This window comes from Prunus mume, linkage group LG8 (genome assembly GCF_029339155.1).
Source record: "Prunus mume cultivar Tortuosa linkage group LG8, ASM2933915v1, whole genome shotgun sequence".
NCBI classification, from domain to species: Eukaryota; Viridiplantae; Streptophyta; class Magnoliopsida; order Rosales; family Rosaceae; genus Prunus; species Prunus mume.
The window spans coordinates 12,388,674-12,411,593 of record NC_142705.1 but is presented as its reverse complement, the minus strand read 5'-3'; the positions used below and the strand labels follow the sequence as shown (position 1 = coordinate 12,411,593).

The 22,920-nt window shown below is 37.9% G+C and overlaps 1 protein-coding gene and 1 long non-coding RNA gene across 2 annotated transcripts; one reads left to right on the top strand and one right to left on the bottom strand.

The window, feature by feature from the left end:
* The first annotated feature begins 12,851 nt into the window (after window positions 1–12,851).
* On the top strand, window positions 12,852–15,628 carry LOC148914737 (uncharacterized). The gene is made up of 2 exons (XR_016122562.1): window positions 12,852–14,017; window positions 14,121–15,628. It is a non-coding gene; the product is annotated as an uncharacterized LOC148914737 (long non-coding RNA).
* Window positions 15,226–21,438, bottom strand: LOC103339409 (putative disease resistance protein At4g19050). Its single transcript, XM_008242699.3, is given in 6 exon segments — window positions 15,226–15,677; window positions 15,961–16,050; window positions 16,416–18,624; window positions 18,627–19,497; window positions 19,499–20,307; window positions 21,286–21,438. Coding segments are annotated over 3 exon segments (3,879 nt in total). The 5' UTR covers window positions 20,306–20,307; window positions 21,286–21,438; the 3' UTR covers window positions 15,226–15,677; window positions 15,961–16,050; window positions 16,416–16,423.
* Window positions 21,439–22,920: the final 1,482 nt, after the last annotated feature.

Sequence of the window (22,920 nt, the reverse complement as noted above, 5' to 3'; positions counted from 1 at the left end):
GATATTTAAGCTAATTGAGGTCAGACTAACGGCTTGTATTAGGAGGAAACTTCTTTGTCAATTTTCTCTACTTTTCTGTACATACCATGGACTGAGAATTATATTTTTATACATATATTCAACATCAAGGTGATTGTTGTGGGTTCGTATTGTACTACTTATTCTACGTTACTTCAAGGCTATCTGATACAGAGTTTGAGAGACCGAGAAATGGAAGGAACAAGTCGAGCTTCAAGGTTCAATGAGGAGGGCTGATTCGTTTTCAATGAGGAGGACTAATGACTTGTATTAGGAGGAAACTTCTTGATAAATTTCCTCTACTTCTCTACTTGAATGTTTTAAAGGCATGTGAGATCAACATACCATGAACTTGGACGTATATTCATTAGTTATAACTGAGGTCAGGAAGTGCATAAACTCTCATATATATTCTAACACTAAAGTCAATAGAAAAATAGTTATTGAATTGGTTTGTTTCCTAAGGAAATCTACAAGGAAAGTTCATGTGAACATCAGAGTAACCTATCCGCAAGAAAAAGATAATGGAAAAAATATACAAGGAGAAAAACATGTTCTGTCTCAAGCAGAAGTCTAATTTTGGCTGTATTAGCCGATTTCAAAAGAGGAAAGTAAAGTATTCTAGATGAAAGTTCATGCGTCTATACCAGGCAGAAAAATCCTCTGCTCATATATTTGTTCAATTCAATTTGGATTTGCATCTTGCCATGCAAGTTAAGAGGTCTCCAGAAAGGAAATTCCTAAGAAGCTTGAGGTTGATTAATTCCCATATAAAATTTAGCTACCGTGTTATGACCTCTTCAGCTGCGATGTGTGTTGAAGGAAAAAAGTGATCCTCCTAACATAATTTCACCACCACTAATTAATTAATGGGTTTTTATTATTTCAAGTTCGACCCATTCGAGACGTAGTGTCTCTTAATTACAATCCCTTACTACAAGGGAAAACCCTTTGATTCCATCATAAAGAAACAGAGCGTGTGTGTTTGGTTTTGCGGCTGCTCCCAAGTCCAACCTCAGGGTGCCTACGTATCCCTTGCGGGAATCAAGCCACTCGTAGTTCAAAAAATCACAATGAATAGATGACTCATTGCAAAGGGAGGAATTTGAATGAGTTTGATTAAGGAGTGTTTGAGTGAATTTAGCTGAATAAACCAGTGATTCGATATGGAATTGTGTTTAGGATGGTTGCACCTAGATTGAATCTCTAGATTGCCTACGTACCCTTTCAAAGGGATCAAACCAACGTAGTTTGGAATTGATTTGTATGGAGATTTGATTGGTGAGAATTTGGTTGTGGTTGCGTCTATTGGGATGCTAGACTGCCTACGTACCCTTGATGGGATCAAACCGGCGTAGTTCCAAATTGATTTGTGTGAAAGTAGATATTTGATTTGTGGAATCAAATTTGGTTGTGGTTGCATCTATTGGGATGCTAGACTGCCTACGTACCCTTGATGGGATCAAACCGGCGTAGTTCCAACATTTGGAAATTAATGGGTAAGTGTGGCCTACTAATTGAGAATTTGTGTCTTTGGGACAATTTGGAGATTCCCATAGGTAGATGACCTATGGAAAAAATTGAAAATTAATAGGTAAGTGTGGCCCACTAATGGAGAATTCGTGCTTGAGAGATTTGAATAATCTCATTGGAATTTTCATAGGTAGATGACCCATGAGAAAAATTGGAAATTAATAGGTAAGTGTGTCCCACTAATTGAGAATTTCTGTTTGATAGATTTGAATTTAATCTTAATGAAATTTGCATGGGTAGATGACCCATGAGAAAAATTGGAAGTTAATGGGTAAGTGGAACCCCCTAATTGAGAATTTGTATTTGAGAGATTTGAAATTAGGGAGTTTCACTAAAACACCCAAAATGGAGGTTGAAATTATAAAAAAACCCAACACCCAAGACACTTTATAAACACACCCAAAACCCATCATTACACACACTTAAAACTCATTTATAAACACACCCAAAAAGTTGACTTTGGGGTTGATTTTGGGTGTGTTTCTATGTTTAAATAGTGCTTGGGTTTTTTTATAAATACATGTCTAGGATTGGGTTTATTTATAAATTTGTATTGAAATTAATCTCAATGCAATTTGCATGGGTAGATGACCCATGGGAAAAATGGGTGGTTATCTAGTGAGAACGCTTATGTGCGAACGTTATATGAGAACCAAATCTAGCCATCCAAATTATCTGAAAGGCTAAAGAGAAAAAACAAGCTTACAGTAAAAATGGGTAGGCTGCAGTTCCCCTTAGCCCAAGTGTCAAGTCGCTCCTGTTTCGAAAAAACGCGCCTTTCTTCTTCCTGATAGTGGCCAGTTGCACCTTTCTTGTCAATAAATTGATGAATTGATGAATTTATGAATCAACCATAAACACCCAAAATACCTACCAGGCATAAATTTGTGTATTTCTCTTGTCGCAGAAACTCCCTGGTGTATTTTGTCTCTTTCGCTTCCTCCCTCATCTAATATTTCTCATTTGAACGTCTGAGAAGGTACGTTTCTCTTGAATTCTCTCTCTTTCATTCATATTAAAGTTTGCATGTTATATTGCATTCAGTTAATGTTTAAATCACTTCATGTTTAAATAATATTTAGGATTTTAGGGCATTGATTTTTTGGGTAAGAGTAGTCTGTCTCTGGTGTAGGATTTTAGGCCTTGATTTTCTGGGTAAGAGTAGTCTGTCTCTGTAGTAGTTGTGTTTGCAAAAATATAAATTGGCTTCAGTTGTTTTTTTGCGTCTTTTTCTAGTTTCTAGCAATTTGTTGAAGCATAGTAACTAATTTTTAAAGTTTTTCTGCGGTTTAAATATTATTTACTTTTTCCAAAAGTTGGGTTGTCTTTTTATCGCAATTTTTTGTGGTAATTTGTTGAAATGTAGATTCACAGCTATTGGTTGTTCCTATTTTTTTTTGCATTGTGCTTGCTTGTTGTCTTTTCTTAAAATTTCAAGAACCCTCATGTGTTGGTCATTGTAATTATGCTTTGCACATCTAGTGGTGTGAGTGTATGACATCATTTTAGGGATTTAATGGGCTTTGGAAAACAAAGAATAAGTACCATTAGAAGTAGAACGCATAAGAGAAAATTGAATCTTAACTGTGAATATGAGATGATTTGGGATGCAGAAGGATCAATGCATCTTGTAGTAGGTATCAATTCTGTATGTTAATGTGTTGAAAATAGTGTTGGTAGGTATCAGTTCTGTACGTGAATGTGTTGAAAATAGTGTTTGTAGGTGAAAATTATGCATCTTAATGAGTTGAAAATAGTGTACCAGTTTTGCATCTTAATATGTTAAAAATAGTGTTAGTAGGTATCCATTATGTCTCTGAATGTTTGAAAATAGTGTTTGTAGGTATTAATTATGTATGTTAATGAATTGAAAATAATGTATCAGTTTGCATCTTAATATGTTGAAAATAGTGTTAGTAGGTATCCATTATGTATGTGAATGTGTTGAAAATAGTGTTTGTAGATATTCATTATGTATCTTAATGTGATGAAGATGTGTAGATAATATTGTGAGTAGGTATCACTTCTGTATGTTAATGTGTTCATAATTTTGTGAGCAGGTATCACTTCTGTTTCTTAAGCAAAAGGTGTTTGTTGAAGTTATAAAATGGAATTTGGGTTTGAACTTTGTTTCCTAGAGTCAGAGGTCTATGCTACGCGGATGAATAATTTGTGTGCGGCGAATTCAGTCATGTGTAATTTTGGGGCACATTTCAGTGAGTTCGCTTATGAAAAGATTTAGAGAGAGCTGTTTTGGGCACCTGTTGGGCCTCCATAAAATTGCATTTAGTGGTCAAATTGTGCATGCTCTGGCACTCCAGCTAGTCGGAGGACTGGGTATTAAGGACATGCTGGGCCTTAGTTATGCAATATGGTCCAATGTTGCTCAATTCAGTGTAAAGGATTTTTGTTTGATAAGTGGTATGAAATGTGTAATAGAGCTTGACATAACGTCCGGGGGGGAATGCTCATAATCTATTTATGAAAGCGCATTTTACCAACAGGGGTCACATTACTTGCAATGACTTAGAAAATGCATTCCTAAAGTTCGAAAGAGGAAGCGAGGACTCGTTCAAATTGGGATTGCTGTATTTTGTGGAGTTTGTGATAATGGGTAAACCCCAAAATGCGAAGATAAATGAGGAGTACTTACATTTGGTTCATAAAATGGATGAATTCAACAATTATCCGTGGGGATCTATATCTTTTGAGTTTCTGCAAGATTCTCTGTTGCTTGCTCCCGGGAAGAAAGAGAGTGATGAAGAGAATGATGGGAAGGGAAAAGGACAGAAAAAGGAAAAAAAGGCGGTGCGAGTTGGTGAGAAAAGGGAAGAAAAGCGTGTTAGATGAGAAGCCTAAAAGAATTAACAGACCTGGATGAAGTATAAAGGGATTGAGCTATGCTCTCCAGGTACGATGTAGTTCAAAATTAGTGTTTGTAAAATTTTAGTTCGTAATTAAGTACTGACTTTGATAATCTTTTTTTTTTTTGTTTTTTTTTTGTTTGTAGATTTGGGTGTATGAATTAATTGCCGAATTGGAAATTCTCCACCTTAGATACTGTAAGCGGATCAAAGAACCTGCATTAGTCCCTCGAATTTGCCGGTGGGAATCCATGGATAAAGTGCCTGAGTTTAGAAAGCTGAATGCTTATATATTTCAAAGCAATCAGGTGTGTAATGAATAATTTATTTTAGTACTATGTTCATTTCATGAGGAAAGCTGTTTAGTACTATGTATGACCTGTTAACTCTATGTGTTTGATAGCCTGTTATACTGCGCCTCTTACGACTAAGTCAATTGGAAATGAGTCAACTGTATTGGAGTTGGGGATCAGATGTTCTTGAATGTGATGCACGTAGTGTAGCTCCGCGAGTATGTAAGGACCTTGATGAGTTAAACTTTGTTGTGCAGCAGTTAAGGAATGAGGTTGCAGTATTGCACCGTGAGAAGGGTCAGCTAAAGGAGAGAGTTTTATGCTTGGAAAAGTGTACCAATCATGCAGACGTGAGGAAGACTGGGGATGCTGGAGAGGAAAGGAATAAGACTAAGGATGCTAGAGAGGAGAGTCAGAAGACGAGGATGAGGATCTTTGGAGAGGAGAGTCAGAAGACTAAGGATCTTTGGAGAGGAGAGTGATAAAGCGAGGATGGTGGAGTAGCCGAATCGAGAGAGCGGCGTGTACAAATGCTAAAAAAAAAGTGCAATATACACCTCTAGATATAAATTGGGATGATCTGGGTGTGGTGTGTGTCACCCTTATTAAATTTCTTATGAATCCTCCTCGAAAGATTGACGTGTCCACTGATGAGGGTGAATGTGGCGAAGATGTTATAGTTGGGGTCCGGCAAAAGAGGAGTTGGGGAAAGAGTGAGATTCTTGGCCCTACGATGAATAGGCGAAGGGCAGTGGTGAAGGAAACTCCATGGACAAGTCGGAAGATTCCCAATATTTAGGAGGACACAATTGCTGACCCCATAAGGCCTGTTCCTCGTGATTCCCTTTTGGAGGTTGCGAAATTCTGCTGGGAATGGGGACAAGAAGAAAAGTAAGTTCCCACTGCCGTCCTTAGTGAAATGTAAATGGTTTATTATGATTAATTATTGAGTCAATGATGAAACGAAATTGATAATAATAATGATTCACAAATATAGTTCACATGCGCGGTTATGTGGAGAAGACGGTATGGAAGGTTCGCATAACTTCTTTGTTCGATTGCTGACCAAGGATGGTTGGTTGGATGACTCGGTAAGCATTGATTGATTTGGGATTTTGTCGAAATGCCCATGATATGTAGTGATTTATTGATTTAATAATGGAAACAACCCTTTTATGTAGAACATAGACATGACCTTGCTTTTGCTACGGGAGTGGCACAAGAACTCTAGCAACTGGGTAGGTTCTGACTGGACGATACTGGACACCACTTTTTAGGTCTGTATTATTTCTTAAGCATTGTTTATTTTCAAATTTGGTATCTGTTATGATGCATAACTCGTGTGCCACTATGCAGAAATGTGCTGCCTTGGATTACAAGCAAGGGTCTACTGGGAATGGTAAAGGGAAAATGGCCTAAGTTGGCTAGATCATGGTCGTCTGTGAATCGCGTTTGTTTTCCCTTCAACCTACAAAGGCAGAAGCATTAGATCTTACTTGTTGTCGATTTAAAAGAGTGTGTGATAAGGGTATATGATTCAAAAGTAGATCTGTGCAGAACACAAGCCATCCAACGGGCCGTGCAGCCGGTGGCGAAAATGCTGCCTCGGTTGTTAAAGAAATCTGGATATATTGGCGACGGTCTACTTCGTGTCGGAGCTGAGCAGAAGTTGGCTTATTTGACTCGGCAAGTTAACAAAGCCCGTTATAGAAAAGAGAAGCAGAGAATTTGTGCCCAAAGAAGAAAGCACACATCAGAGGATTTGCATATGAGAGGAGGATGCTACATACGAATCTTTGAGCATCCACAAAGGAGGCTACAACCAAGGCTAGGCAATGTCGTGGCTTTCAACGAAGGTTTTGAGAAATTCCGACAGTTCGCTGCAGATGTCCACGAAGATATTAACGGGACGCCATAACGATCTGCTTGCATAGGAAATCATATCCAACGATGCACACCTAGCAGAGCAAGGCCACAAACCAGCAAAAGGCAACGATAATGAGTGGTGATAACCATATCAATTCGTAGGCAATTCCTTAGCAGTTGTTTGTTTTTGTTAATGCCCGATCTGGGTTAGTGTTTAAATGTGAATGCCCGATTTGGGTTAGTGTTTAAATGTGAATGCCCGATCTGGGTTACTGTTTTAATGTTAATGCCCAATCTTGCTTACGTGCAGCTTATTATTTCATTTTACACTGCTATCAAACCTAGAGTTCAATCACAGTTCGATCACTAACTTCCGGATTATAAGCGTTCATTTCGTAATAGTGCTCACAATTTTTTGTTTAATTCATTGTCGGTGGGGAGACAATTTGTTTCAAGATTTTCTGACATAGATATTCGTTGGTTGAGACTTTACAGAGACATAGTGATTGTTTCAAGATTCTCTTACTGACACATAGTCATGGTTTCAAGATTCCCTTGGATATTTTCATATTCATTGCAACCATTGCAAATTTGTGTAGAAAACCCCTTGCATGATTCCTCCAAACTCATTCTCCTTCAAACAAGGGCTTCAAGTTCTGAAAATCCCAAAGCCCCAGAGGACATCCGGGACATCCACCTTCAACAAAAGATGGATCCGAAACTTCAAGTTACACATTGAAAGCATAGTGCCGTTCACGACCAAAAAAGATGTAAATAGGTATCAATAAATGTTAAAACTCCGGGACCATAAATGAAATCAAACTCTTCCAAATAGTTATGTGTTTAATAAACCATAGTTCAGTATCAATGGACATGAGGCATTTACCTAATATTCACTAACGCTTCCAGATACTTTCAAAAACGATGTAAATAAGTATCAATAAGTGTTCAAACTCCGGGACTATACATGAAATCAAACTCTTGCATAAATGACTCTGTCATAGTAGTTTCACTGTCCTGCGTGCTCTGAATGGGCTGCAAATTCTCACCAACTGGACCACCAAGTTCTGTGTAGGAAGATGAAGAGCTGCCACGTCGGAAAAAATAAAATAAAATAAACATCAACAACATAAATTTCAAAGCACAATATAACACATATTCATTTATGGGCTCGCAAGTTTTGGACAACTCCGTCTATCATGATCAGCCTTCCTACATTCAGTGCACCGATATTTATGTCGTTTTGTTGCCTTATCTTTTTCTCCTTTAACTCTTTTCGCATGCCCTCTTACTTTCACTCGATGTGGATCTTTGATTCTGAGTTGGGGATAACTAGTTTCGACATCTGCATTGGGTTCTTCAACATGAGCTCTTGATGACACCAAACTTGTAAGCTTCCCACGACTATCCTCAAAAGAATTTTCCAGCAACTCAAAACCTTCATCACACAACAAAGCCGAATCAATCAAATCACTTGCAACTTTGCAAACTTTCGATCCCTTAACCAAAAGCAAACCATCAATGCAATCGTTAACTTCTTTGTGATTCTTATCATATATTACACCGCTTTTTGCACTTTGAAGCCATCGTTTCAATATGTACTTGTCTGGCAAGTGCTCAACCTGCTTTATTCTTAAGAATGTTAAGATGTGTCGGCATGGAATACCCCAAAATTCAAATCCTTTGCAGCTGCAATAAGCTTTATTGGCAACTTTATCATGCACAAGCTCCTTCATCCGTGTCACCCCTGGATTTACCCGCTCACTTACTTTGTATATGCAGTACGTCTCATCTTGCTCTACAAGTTCGAACAAGCATAAAAGACTTATGAAGTCTTCCCTCTAAAACATTTCTAGAATTTCTAGAGTGTAAATGCGTCCTATTTGATGTTGCATTGGTGTTTGAAATGACAGTGGAGGTTTTTCATTGTTATCAACATGATCAGCCATTAACTCCTTGTGTTTTTGTGAAACAAGAGCTCTCTCAAAACGTACAATGAATTCCATCAATGTGTTTTTCCGGTTAATATATTGTTTGAAAAATGAATGACAGCTTTCGGCCCGTTGACTACTTGACATCCCAGCCGAAAACACATGTTTTACATATGATGGAACAAAATTCTCCCGCATAGCATGAATTATGCTCAGCCATGCGTGGTCTTGCAGCCCATTGTTTGTGATGATTTCCTCCTATTTCACATCAAATTCTTCTTTCTTGTCCATACCCCATATGCATTTGCACATTTCCGAAAAACATTCTCCAATACCGGGTTTCTCTGTAATCTTATTCAAGATATGCCATATGCAATATTTATGGAATGTTGTCGAGAGAGTTATAGCAATTGCCTTTGACATGGCTGCATCTTGATCATTGATGATCATTTTGGGTGGCTCACCCTACATGGCTTTCTTGAATTCCTCTAACAACCATACAAATGAATCCGTGGTTTCACTAGTTAGACATCTCTCTTAACAATCCCAAGATTTTTCAATCCCCCTATTTGCACCTCAAGAAGGCTTAAATTTTTATGTACCAAATGCACTATAGACCTTTGTAGACTCTGTTAAGTTACGGTGAGATCTCAATAGATGGACTTTATCAACTGTGGTCATGTCATGATTGTGTACTTCATTGAATCCTACAACAATGTACTTATTCTTGTCTTTCACCTTCAATATCGCAAGTTTAGCCTTGCAACCAGTTCGAGTACAACCTCGTCGTCTTCTCTTACGACTAATAGTGCTTGTCAACGCATACCCCTGTTTACAACATACATATTCCTTCCTTGTTACCTCTCCTGTCAGTGTGCACGTCTTCATTGTAGAACACCGAATGCCAAATCCGACTTTCGCAGCATACATATTATAGAAATTGAACACATTGTCACAGCAATAAAATTCAAGTCCCAATTTTAGTTTCAACTCCGACCTTACTTTCGGTGTCACCTGTCTTTCACATTTCATTTCACAGTTCTTGCAATTTAACCCTGAATTCACCACCATCATACCAACATTGGCACATGCTTTCAAAGAGCTTTAAAATATATATATTAACTAACATATGACATGAAAATGATTCCCTGGTGAAATATTAAACACTTACATACAAACTAATGTAACTCATGCTTATGCCTAATAATAAACTTGACAAATACAATATAAAGAGCTTCAATATATATATATATATATTAACTAACATATGATATGAAAATGACTCTCTGGTAAAATATTAAAGACCAACATACAAAATGATGTAACTCATGCTTATGCCTAATAATAAACTTGACAAATACAGTATAAAGAGCTTTAAAATATATACGTTAACTGACATATGATATGAAAATGATTCTCTGGTGAAATATTAAAGATCTACGTACAAACTAATGTAACTCATGCTTATGCCTAATAATAAACTTGACAAATACAGTATATCACTTACCTCGTGAGTCATTTCCAACTTCAAAATTTCTACACATATGACAATGTCGCCTTTTAGATCTGGACGTCAACCCCAAACACTTTTCTTCTTCCTCAACCCCTGTTTCGACCGATGCTCAACGATTTCAAAATGTCCAATACAACAGACACAATTTCGGTCGGAGCGATCACAAAGAACAGCAGCCCCTTTCCAACTCAGGATTAGACGTTGCTCAAATAGATACGATTGCATGACGAATGTTCTTTTCAACTCAAGACGTTGCTCAAGGATTGACTAATGTTCCTACTAGAAAGACCGAACCAGAAAGACCGAACCACAAAGATGATAATATAAAATACACGAACACTTTCTTTTGCCTGAATGAAAAAGAGACCAGAAAAATGAGGGCTATACTTTTGTGTTCTTCCTGGAATCGAATAAGGAATAACATGGGCGCTCTCTTTCAGTTTGTTATTGGTCTTGCTCAATCAAAGCTAATAAAAAACCTAGAGAACTTGGCCATGTAGTTGAACAAACCGAGCAATGGATTGGAGGGGACGTTTGTTTTCGATTGACGTTTTGGAGGGAGGAGAGAGAAGAATGCCTCGTTCTAATACAACACTTACACTTACAATTACTTTTGATGCAGCCGTTAGATAAGATTCAACGGTGTTCTCATGCAAGGTCGTTCGCACATAAGCGTTCTCACCTGATCCAAACAAAAATAAAAAGGATGGTTTTGTACCATTTTTCTTATTGTCAAAGTCCAAGAAAAATAATGAGCAATTTTGATTAACCCACTAATTTTCTAAAATTGACAATTGCACATATAATTGGCAATTTGGGCCTCCATAAATTTAATGAGTATTTATTTGATCACTCATTAAATACTTTGGGCTTTTAGGAATTAATGGGCAATTTTTGATGACCCAGATAATTTGTCTCCGGGCCTTTGATATTTTGACTGACCCATGAACAAGGAGTCCATGTTAGAAAAGCGTTGGTACCGAGCAGCGAATTGAAGCCAAAACAGCAGCCAAAAGCGTTTCTTTTCCTTATGTTTTTGTTGTTGTCTTCTTTGTTGACTTTTTTTTCCTTGTTTTTGGTTTGCTGCACAACACTACGCTGCCAACAAACGTGGCTATCCTCTTCTTTTCTCATATCCCATTCATTTCAGACTTGGTGCCGAAATCACATGGTCTCAAATTTGATTAAGGCACCCCAAAATGGAAATCCTTCTCCCAGTGGGTTTTGAATAAGCCAAATGTCCCTTGTTGAATTGGAAGGCCTTGGAGCGATAAGAAGAACAGCAGCCCCTCTCCATACAGGATTAGACCACGCATGCATCTATTTTTAAATAGGTACGTTTGCATGACAGCAAACTAAGGCAAAGCACTTCTCATAGACTTTGCTTGACCTTTGCTGCCAAAAAAAAAGGTGACTGTCTTCAACTTCCTTTTTTTTCAGTTCATCGCCTCTGTATGCACCAGACCCCATGGTTTTGTTTGTGGGTTTTATACCCAGATTGGATTGGTCACAGAGTGTTTGATTGAGGGTTACACACCCATGATGGATTTTGTATCCAAGATTTGTTTTGTGGGTTTCATACCCAAGCTAAGAGACTTCCAGGGAGGAACTTTGTTGACGATGCACAACCTTTGCTGTTTGTCTGTGGGTTTGGATGCTCAAGGCATCTGTGAGAGAAATCTCACTGTCTTGCTGCCTTTGATTCTTTCAGTTTGATTTATTTTTTTGTCTGTTGTCCATCTCATGACGAACATCATTGAACAAGCTTTGGCTTTTGTGGCGCCACAATAAGAGAAACCTAGAGAACTCTAGGATTTCCTATGTAAGATCCCACATCGACCAATGGGGAGGGGGTGATGTGCCTTATATGTACACACCCGCATCCATCTAGCAAGAGGGAGCCTAGGGTTTTGGATTTTCGCTCACTTTCAGGTGTTTTCTTCTTATTCATTCGGATATTTTATTGGATCATGGGAACTAAGTTAAGTGAGTTGGAGGCTAAAGCAATCCCAAGTTTTATGATGTGATGCCTGAATTATTAATCACTGTGTTTAAAATTGCTCATGAGCTCCCATTAGGAAACAAAATTTGATGCCGTGAACAGAGAGGGGCCCAAAGCGAACATATCGCTCTTCATGGCGGGCCCTTAATGTGACAATTTGGTATCGAGTCACATCTGCGGTGTGGTGTGAGTGTGCCGGCGAGGACGTCGGGCCCTAAGGGGTGGATTCATAAGTAAGATCCCATCGACCATTGCGGAGAGGGTGATGTGCCTTATATGTGCACAACTCAGATTTCATCCATCTAGATAAAATCGAGGGCCTTTTGGGAGCCTCATTGGCTTGAGTCATGGAACTCGAGTTAAGCGAAATTGTTGCTCGTGAGCTCGAAACAAAACCGTGAGGCGAGAGGGGGCCCAAAGCGTGTTGCTCGTGAGCTCGAAACAAAACCGTGAAGGCGAGAGGGGGGCCCAAAGCGTGTGACATCCTCTACGCCCTTTTCAAGAGCGTTGTGCACCAGTTCTGATTTTTTTTGGTGATTTGCCCACCATGACAATCAGCCCACACGAATTGATGTTGAATTGGAGGTTGGACACATCTTTGAAAGCATTTGATCAGAGCTGCCTGTTGAAATAGAATATATGATGATTGAAATCATCTTGGCTGTCAATCCATAGCTGGCTGTCCTGGAGGTACTTGAGAAGAGGTACGCTTTAGAGTAGTTTCTTGACTTAATATGTGATAATTTCAATCATCATAGCCAAGAACCCCCATGGGTTAATCGTACTGGATGTTGAATGCATCCTTGGAAGTCTTTGAGTGAAGCCTTGCTGTAGAGAGATTGCTCGCTGTATTTACGATGATAGAAGTCACCATAACCAAGAATCCTCTTATGTGCTTGCTCTTCCTCTTCGTTCCTGCAACTCTCCTCAAGACTTGCGGCCTTACAGGCTTTTAATTTTTTCTGGAGCCTCACCTTTTATCTTGAGATTTTCTATTTAAACCCCACACTTCTCTTAGTTCACCCCATGTTCTAAGTTCATCCCAACTTTTAATTTAAATTTTCACAATTTCTAAGTAAACCCCACTATTTTCCCAAACTACCCTTAAATACACCCCAAGCTAAAAAAATAAGAAATAAAAGAGATTTTCTATTTAAACCCCACAAGCTACCTTTAGAGGAGAAAATACGTTCTGAGCATGAGAAATAGTAAGTATTAAAATAATTTTTTGATGATATTTCAGAGTCTTTTTCATTGTCTATTTTCAAGTGCATAAACATACAATTTAACTCTTAAGTCCGCAAGCTTAGCCCATTCATGTTTACACTGAAAAACTTCATGTGGCTTGTTTGACATTTGAATAATTGTCCTTAAAAGAATTCCTTCAAGTTTCAAACTGATATAAATTGTTGTTGCTTCCTATTCTTCCTTGAGTTTTGCAGTGCATTGGTTCCAACCTCTAAAGTGGTTCCAACCTCTGAAGTGGTCATCAATGAACAAGTAGAAAAGGAAGAGGAAAAGGGGGTCGAATAGCCAACTAAAAAAGAAGAAGCTTTCACTGGTAATACCAATGGGTACATAGAAAAAATTTATTATAATACCTGCACAAAGTGTTGTTTCAGCAGAGCTACAGCTCAAATCAAGAAGCTTCGACACCCATAAAAAGGAAGAAAACAAGGCTCTTTACTTCCTCGAAATCATCATTAGCGTATCATAAAGCACCCAAGGTCCCATCTTTTCCAGCCAAACCCGTAGTTTCTAGTTGTTCCAGAAAGGATGATATTCTCACCCCATTGCGAAAGAAGCCGGCAACAGAATTGGAGGACAAGAAACGATCAACTCCCAAATCACTTCACAAGTCAGTCAGTTTCACACCCATCAGGGAACTTTCCAGATTGACTTCAACAGTCATCAGGAAGATTGAAAATTCAAGAGTTGGTGCTAGTTCTTCCAAGACATCAAAAGACTGCATGACTCCTCTAAGAACTCCAACTACGGTGTGCCTCCCAATTTCTTTGAATTTTTTCTAAAAGCATCTCCAAAGATTTGCAATTTTTCCAACAGTGCTTACTGTTAAAGAGTTTATCTTTGGAACTGTAGGTATCTAAGAATGAGGTGCACAAGCGTTGTACAAAAACCCCATGTTCCGAAAAGAGAAGGTACCTGATCATATAAAACAGAGCAAGTAATCTTCTAAGGAGTTTCAACCTTTATTCTTTTTTCTATTTTTTCATTAATCGATAAATGAATCTTGACTGATTCTGTTTCTGCTCGTGTATTTTATAAATTGTTGTTGCTTCCTATCTTTAAAAGGAATGAATTTCAGTTCAAAGAAAATAATATATCTTTGATGGATTCTATAAGTAACTCTGGTTCTTCTCATCCTTCTGTTACAAAAATCTCACCTCGGAACTCTATCAGCGCATTGCCATCTAGAAGAGTTTGTATATTTTTAAAACTTAATTTGAAGAGTTGTGGGGTGTGTGGGGTGTATATAGATATATTAGGGTTAAGTATTAAGTTGGATGATCTTTTTTGTCTTTTTACACAATAATAAAACTTACATCTTAATAATTAAATATTTGGGTGAACTAAGAGAAGTTTGGGATTTAAATAGAATTTTTTTTTATTTTTGTCTCTGCAACCTCACGGCTGCCTCCCCCTTCCCCTGTCCTCCTCATTACTTTTTATAGGCTTACTTTGGATCAGAACCAATTAGAGGACTTTCAATTCTTTTTCCCCTAAAGATCAGCTGAGCCCCACAAAAATTGGAACCCCCAACCTCTTGAGATTGGCTGGTCAAACTCCCATTTGTTCTGAACTCCTTTCTTGCACCTAAATACCAAGCTTCCAGGAAAATGAGGGGACTTGCACGTGGGATCAACCCACTTTTGAATTGTTTTATCCTTTAGCTTTGAAATTTGAAAAGCATATGGGATAATTGGATATACTTGCTTTTTTCACTTTTGTTTCTTTGCAACACTTATCATCTATATTAGATAAGGGTTGCTGCTGGACGTGAGCTTAGACAAACACAACCCAAGTAATTTTTTTTTTTGGTGTGAATTTTTTCTGTTCAACAATGTGGTTAGATAATCACTAGCAGCTGAGGCCAGTCTTTGAATAAGTGAAATTTGCCATGGAGGTATGTACCGAAAAATAAGATAAAAAAATTGCTTCAACGGGAGAAATCAACGCCACGAGAAAAAGAAAAGTTAAAACTATTAGTAGTGGGATCACTCAATATATATTGTATTTTTACTTTGTCAGTTTCCGATACATTCTTCAACAGTAGTTTAACACCTGAAATACACAGATGGAAGTTGCACTCTCTACAACTGAAGCAGGTTTTTGTAAGATCAAAAGCACCACAACCGCGACATTGGTGGTCCGGATCTGTGTTCAAGGAGAGGGGGGTGTTCACGAGCCTCGTGTGTAAGAGAGTCGGAAAGAGTACTGCATTAATGTCAAGGTAGAAGCCTCTAAAACAATAGACCAAGCCCAACTACATGTCCAGCAAGCATATATACTCAAACAAGCTATTTAAAGGAGCCCTTGTGAAGAGTGAGCTGGTGTAGGTGAAGTAGATGAACTCTCTTCATAGGTAATTGGGCACAGGTTCTTACAGTGATCTTGCTACGGGTGGCCTGCAGATAACTTTGGGAGTTTCATTCAGATTAAGTTCATCAAGCCCTGTACTTCAAAAATTTCATATCTTTCACACTTTAAAAAATTTCACATAAAAAAAAACCTTGAGGAGAATTGGAATTGGAACTTCAATTGGGAGTATAAGAATTCTCAAATTATTTGATTTTCAAATTCAAGGTACTAACGATTTACCTCGAATACAACTATTGATTAGTCTTACTTAAAGTACTATTATTATCACAGCTTTAAACAAAACTACTGAATGATTGATTATTCTGGTGTTAGTTGTTACCTGTATTGTGAGTGAGCCAACAACATGACCAGAAACCAATTCCCATAGCTGAGCTTGAGAAACTTCAGAAACATCTTCATGGGCAGTAATCTAACAAAAAAGGGAAAAGATAACAAGTAAAAATAAACATCAATAAATTCATTTACAAATAAAGCCTAATATGAAATACAACAATGCTGAAATAAATGTCCACCACCTTTCGCCAGATTTTCTCAACGTAGACGTTGGAATGTTTGCTATGTTGAAATCCTTTGTATCAATATCAGGCATTATTGCAGCAATTTAGGTAATTATATATATATATATATATATTTATATTTGGTCTTTGATGTTAAGTTTTAACCTAGTTTCTGTTGCACACTGATGTTTCAAAGAACTGAAAACAACACATGTTCATATTAACTAGACTAAAGTGGGTTCCATCACCAAAACATAAACTACAGCTGGAAACTTACCAATAGAATTACTTGGAGAAACGGTCATCCACATCAAGATGGTCCTTGGACAACTTAGGGCATTCCATAACTTCCAAAGTCACTTGAGCTTGCAATTTTATCCCAATGCGCGTCAACTCTGGCAGTTCCAACAGATACAATGTCCTCAACTTTTTCAATGTAGATCCAGATGGTGAATCACTTTCAAACAAAGTTGTCAATCTCTCACAAAATTGAACATGGAAAATTTCGAGGTTTTCTAGCAGCTGGGATGAGGGAAAGGCGCTCACAATCATTGGACAGCAATCTAGATACAAATGTTTAAGGTTCTTAAAGCACTCCAGATCCTCTTTCCCATTGTATAGACTGCTCAACTTTGGAAGGTTTGAAATCCAAAGAATCTCTAAACTGCTCCCCAGTCTGACATCTGCCTCTTCTCCATGAAGAATGCTCTTAATTTCACTGCATCTCTCAATCCAACAGCCTTTCATTACCTTCACATTATCTGCACCTATTTCAGATAGGCAACTTATACGGTCATTATCAACCAAGGATGTATAATCGGCATGCTGCAGGACACTTTCAAAACCTTTAGGAAGACTATATGATCCATGGATTTCCAAAGACCGATCGTGCTCTTTAGGAAAATGCCTGGTGTAGGAGTACAGATCTCTGAAGAAAAGTTCGTCTTTGCAACCGTTGATATCTCCATCTTCGCCTTGCTTCTCGATCACAGAGAAATGAAATCTTTTGAACTTTGTTTCCCACAACTGTGGATTTTCATCCAAAAACTGAAAAATTGTAGAACCACTCACAGATATGGAAGGCTTGTCACCACCAATATCAGCGCACTCAAAGATGCCACCTTTGTCACAGTTCACCTCTTGTGGTATACGCTTTATCTTTCCCAAGTCAATAGCATGCATACTCTTCAAGTCTGGCAGATCAAGGTGCTTTAAATCAGTCAACTGAGATATCTCATAGGGAAATTTTTCTATTCTGGTTCCTGACAAATTAAGAACCTCTAGACAACAAAGAGAACTCAGATTCTGCAACTCTTTTATCCTTGAACAATCTTTTAGCAAGAGCTGGCAGAGGTTGCTAAAAATGTTTAGAGGTGGCAGACTCCCAATTGATGTTCCAGAAAGATCAAGAATCTCAAGCAAAGTTATTGCTTCCAGATTTGGCACTGTTTCTAAGGATGAACAACCTTTTAGGGAGAGCTGTCTGAGGTTAGTAAGTCTGGACATGGAGGGTAGCTTTGTAAGTGGGGTTCCAGATAGGTCAAGAATTCTGAGGTGAACCATCTGCTCCAGGAATTCAGCTTTAATGCCATTTAAATTAATGGCACCACATAGGTTGAGTTCCTCAAGTTTTGACAGATGGTCAAGAGGAGGAAGGTCTTTTAAGTTTTGGCAATTTCTGAGTACGAGGTGACGGAGGTTGCTGGCTTTGGGAACAGATGGAAGGATCTCAATCCTAGTGTCTGAGAGGTTGAGTGTCTGAATATGAGACATGTTCTCAAAGGATTTATCTTGTATTTCTTTCAAATCCCTGCAACCTGAAGCATCAAGAATCTCTAATTTGTCAAAGGCTTTGAGGTCTGGCAAACCAACCAATGCCACACAACCAGAAAGATTAAGCTCCTGGAGTCTTTTAAGGCCTGCCATCTCTGGCAATTTTTCTAAGCATGAACAATCCATTAGCAAGAGTTGGCGAAGGTTAACTAGGTTGGACAGGGACGGCAGTGCTTTTACTTTGACTTTCGAAAAGTTGAGAACTCGAAGGAACCTCATATCTTCTAAGGATTTATCTTCAATTTCAGCCAAATTGCTAGAACCGGAAAGGTTAAGTAGTTCAAGCTTTTTCATTGCTTTTATGACTGGCAGTTTCACAAGCTTAGAACAATCTCTTAAGTAGAGATCAGAAAGGTTGCTTGTGCTTGAAGGTATACTACTAATTTGAGTGCTGGATAAATCAAGGACATTAAGGCCATCTAATGGCTCGTTCTGCATTTCTTTCAAACCTGTAGCACCTGAAAGATCAAGAATCTGAAGCCGAGGTAGAGTGTTCAAAGTGGGCAATCTTGTTAAGTGTGCACAGCCACCTAAAAGGAGCCGAGTGAGCCCACCAAGATTGTGAAGAAAAGGTAAGCGATTAATTTGGGAATTGGAAAGATCAATTGTTTGAAGTTTCACAAGTGGGTTGAAGGTTTTGTCTTGGAATTTTTGAAAGAGAGAGCACCAGATAGATCAAGCACCTTGAGGTTCTTAAAAGATTTTAAGCTTGGAAGTGTTTCTAATTGAGCACATCCTCTAAGGATAAGCCACCGTAGTTCACTTTTATCGAAGAGAGAACTAGGAAGTGATGTGACCTTGGATTCAGAAAGGTTAAGGCTTCGAAGGTGAGGCATCTTTGCAAAGAGGTTATTAGGAATAAACTTCAAGCAAGTAGCACCAGATATTTCAAGAACATTTAAGTTTTCGAGTTCTCGGATATGATCAATTTTCTCCAAGAGATCACAACATCTAAGCACAAGAATAGAAAGACTCTTTATGCTAGTCAAGGACAAAGGCAGGGATTTAAACCTGGGATTAAATATAGTAAAAACCTGGAGCTTCTGCATGGGCCGAAAGTATCTTTCAGGGACTTCTCTGCCAAGGGAACGTCCATCCATCAGAAGTGTCAAGACTTTCTCCCAGGTTTTAGGACTGCATGGTGATTTTATCATACCATCCGCATGTGCGAGCCTCCCAAGACCTTCCCACTTGTCATCTTCAAACACATTAGCCAATCCAAGGTTTGCAGTCCCATTAAATTCTCGACGGCGTTGATCAGTGATACTCGAAACCATTCCTCCCATGATAACCATATTATCCTCTTGCTTTCTTAGCATGCCACGATCTATAAGCTTCATCAGATCATCATGTCCTTTTTCATAGGCTTTCTCAATATGATCAATGCATCCAACATATCCTTCCATTATCCAATGAGTGATCAACTCATTGTAATGCACACCAACATGTTTGCAGAAAAGTTGCACGCTATGCCAGAAACAGTTTATTGTAACATCACTTAGCAACGTGTCATACCAGGAGCGGAAGTAGCAGATTGATTGCAACTTCTGCATCATTAGCTGCTGCTTCGAAAACACTGTCCAAGGACCAAACCCCAGAATCAATATGCCCAATGTAATTCAATGCTTTGGCTATTGTGATGATTTCATTAGGCATGGACTTTCTCCTCTCCACAATAAAATTTGATAGTATTTCAAAGCTTGGAGAGTCAGAAATTTCTTTCTTGACTTTTTCTTTCAATAAGATCTTGGACTCTTCTGTAGACAATTGATCTACATATATGTTGCACAACCTTGTATTGCTGGTCCGAATCTCTTCACTCCTCCCCTTTGCTGTAAGTTTGCCATCACTTTGATCTCTAGTGATTAAGACCTTTAAACAACTGAGGTCATTTGGATTCAGCAGTTTCTTCAGTTCTGTCATAATCTCTTCTGCATCCTGCTCATGAGGAACATCATCCAGAATTAGTAGAAAAAGTTTATTGTTTTTACGTGCTGCAGATATCACATCTTGAAGCTTCTTGGATATTTTCAGCTTCAAATTTTCCAAGATCTCCTTCTCCTCCTCCTCAACATCATCATCTTCGCATTCCTCGTGAATAGAGAATAGAGACATCTGCCTGGCAAGGTTCTCATGAAGAGACTTGCTGTCATATTTGTTATTCAGATATAGCCATAGACTGTCATGGAATATTGAGTCTTTCTGCATGCTTATTTCTCTTGCCGTCCACGTTTTCCCTACTCCACGCTTCCCATCAAGAACGACTGTTGTGACATCATCTTTCTTCAGCGACTCCAATATCTTTTTTATCCGTTCCTCTGTGCCTGAAGCCATTGCTGACTCCCAAAAAAATAAAAAAGATCAACATATACATGAAACGTTCATAAGAATAAAATAAAATAGTAGATTTTTCAGCAAAGGGGAAAAAAAACTGTTGTTTTTTGCACTCATAGCATAAAGGATAAGATCAAATTAAACTAAATCCATTCAAATCTTCACATGCCTACTTGACTTTGGGGCAATGTAATTAGAACTATCACCAAATTCTTCAGTTGCTAAAACTTCCTTAAAGAGGTTAAAAGAAACTCGGTTTTTCCTCACCGGTGAGTAGCTAAAACTGGAAAGGTGCCAGTTTATGCTGTTTTTTTTAGTGCTTGGATTGAAATTAATCATTTGCTAGCCTAGTTGTTTAAATCCTTGGTGTCGCTAAAGAACTAGATTTTGTAGCTTAATTAAAATCAATGAAAGAGGGTATCTTCCATTTTATAGGTCAGAACCATTAGTCTGCAATTGTTAACCAAAATAAAATAAAATAAAATAAAATAAAACAAAAGTGGTGAAAAATATTTAATTATTTATCTTGTAATTGCTTGGTTTAGGAATGCCAAAATTACAGCAAAAACTGCCCCATTTGGATGAAAATTAAAGCTTCCGTAAAATGCATTATATGGTTCAGACTTCAGAGCTCAAAAGGCACTCAAAGAAATGGCTTTAAAAATTATCTAAACTTTTCAGGAACAAAAACTACAAAATTACGAACTAAGATTAGAAGAAACAAAGAATGTTGGGGAGAATTGAAGTCTGGGAACAGCAATATTTATAGCAACAACCCATACTAACACAAGAACAGAATTAAAAAAAAAAAAATACAGAAACGAATTTAAAGCAAGCTTATGCAAGTCTCAAACAATCAGAATATATTCAGTTCATGGCGTAGTGTTTTGAACACCAAATTAACACCTAAAGTTAAACCAAAGAAAATGAATAAAGCAGAAAATGAAGATAATCAAATCAAAGATAGATAGAGAGCAAACCTGATGAGTGGTTTGGTGCAGAAGAGCAATGAGAGTTTGCTTTACAACTGGGAGAGTCAAGTCAACTGTGTAATCTCTTCCCCACGAAGTCCACAACTTACTAATCATAGCAGCCTCTCTTATAGCAAGCAAACCATCACTTTGGAGAACCTGGTGGGCCAGTCAAAGCATCATAAAAGTTAAAAGGAAAAGTGAAAGAATCCATTTTTTCTTTCTTTTTTTTCTTTTTCTTTATTGAAGTTCACTCTCTCAAAAAGTCTCAAATAAATCCAACTTGATCATCCTTGTAATTCTCTTCCAAATATGGATAGAGCTCTCAAGTTTGAATCTGTCATTTTTAATTAATTAATAAAAATAGAATTTTTTTGAAGGTATAGAGTATGAATTTGGATCCAATTAACTTCCACTATCTTTTATTTCTTTTTTAAAAAAAAAGGGAAAAAAGAAGAAGAAAAAAGCTAAAGAAAAAAGAAAAAAGAAATATAAGAATGGCTTCATAATATTTCAAGGTATCATAAACTGATAAAAAAAGGGGAAGGTTGTTGCTTTAATAAAACACCTTTGCCCTTTGTTTGGTGCGTTGATTGCTTGAGGAGTTGTAGTATATTCTTTGCTCTACATTCAGGCTAGCTGCAGAATCTATAGAAGCTTCTCATCATCACTAAAGATATTCGCTGCAAAATAGTGCTGTCTGATTGTGCTTCCATGTTTATTAGGGGTGGTTGCGGTTTGGTAACCGCGAATTTTTACTCAAACCGCAAACCTAGACTGACAATATTGCACACGCCTGCTAACACGATTCGCACGAAATTATCGTATTTAGGTTGAGCTTAATGGGTCGTGTTGAAAACGGGTGAACCCGTTAGCCACCCGTTAAGCTAACGGGTTGGGTTGGGTCAATTCGCAAATATTCGCATCCACCCGTTAAGGAGGGTAATTTGGTAGTTTTGCTAAATGTGTTTTTAAAAAAATATCCCAAGTCTCCAACTCCAACACCATTCCTCTTTTTTTTATATTCCTTTTCCATCTTTCCTCTTTCTCTCTCCGTTTACTGTCTCTCACCTCCCACTCTCCCTTTTCTTCTTCTCCTTCTCTCCATCTCTTTTTTATTTTTCCTTTTCTTCTACCTCATTCTGTCATTCTCCATCTCTCCTTTGTTTTCTTCTCTTCTTATTCGTCTTTTCCTCTGTCTTTTTTTTGTGATAAATAATCTAATCTAATCTAATCAACCATTTTTTTCTCTTCTTGTGACCTCCCACTCTCTTCTTCTTCTTCTTCTCTCCATCTTTTTTTTTTCTTCCCTTGTCTTCTTCCTCTTTTCGTCATTCTCCATCTCTCCTTTTTTTTCTTCTTCCCTTTTATCTACATCTCTCGTCTCTTCCTCTCTGTCTTCTTTTATATATAATAATCTAATCTAATCTAATCAACCATTTTTTTCTCTTCTTGCTTTTCTTTATGTAAGTTTTCTGGATGGTGTTTATGAGATGGAAATTGAGAGAAAAAGGACAGAGACAGTGGTTGCTGGCTGTGTGTTTTTTTTCCTTTTTTTTTTTCTAGGTTTATTCTTAACGGGTCGTGTCGGATATTCGCGAATTGTAATGGGTCGTGTTTGGGTCTGGTATCTTTCACCCGTTA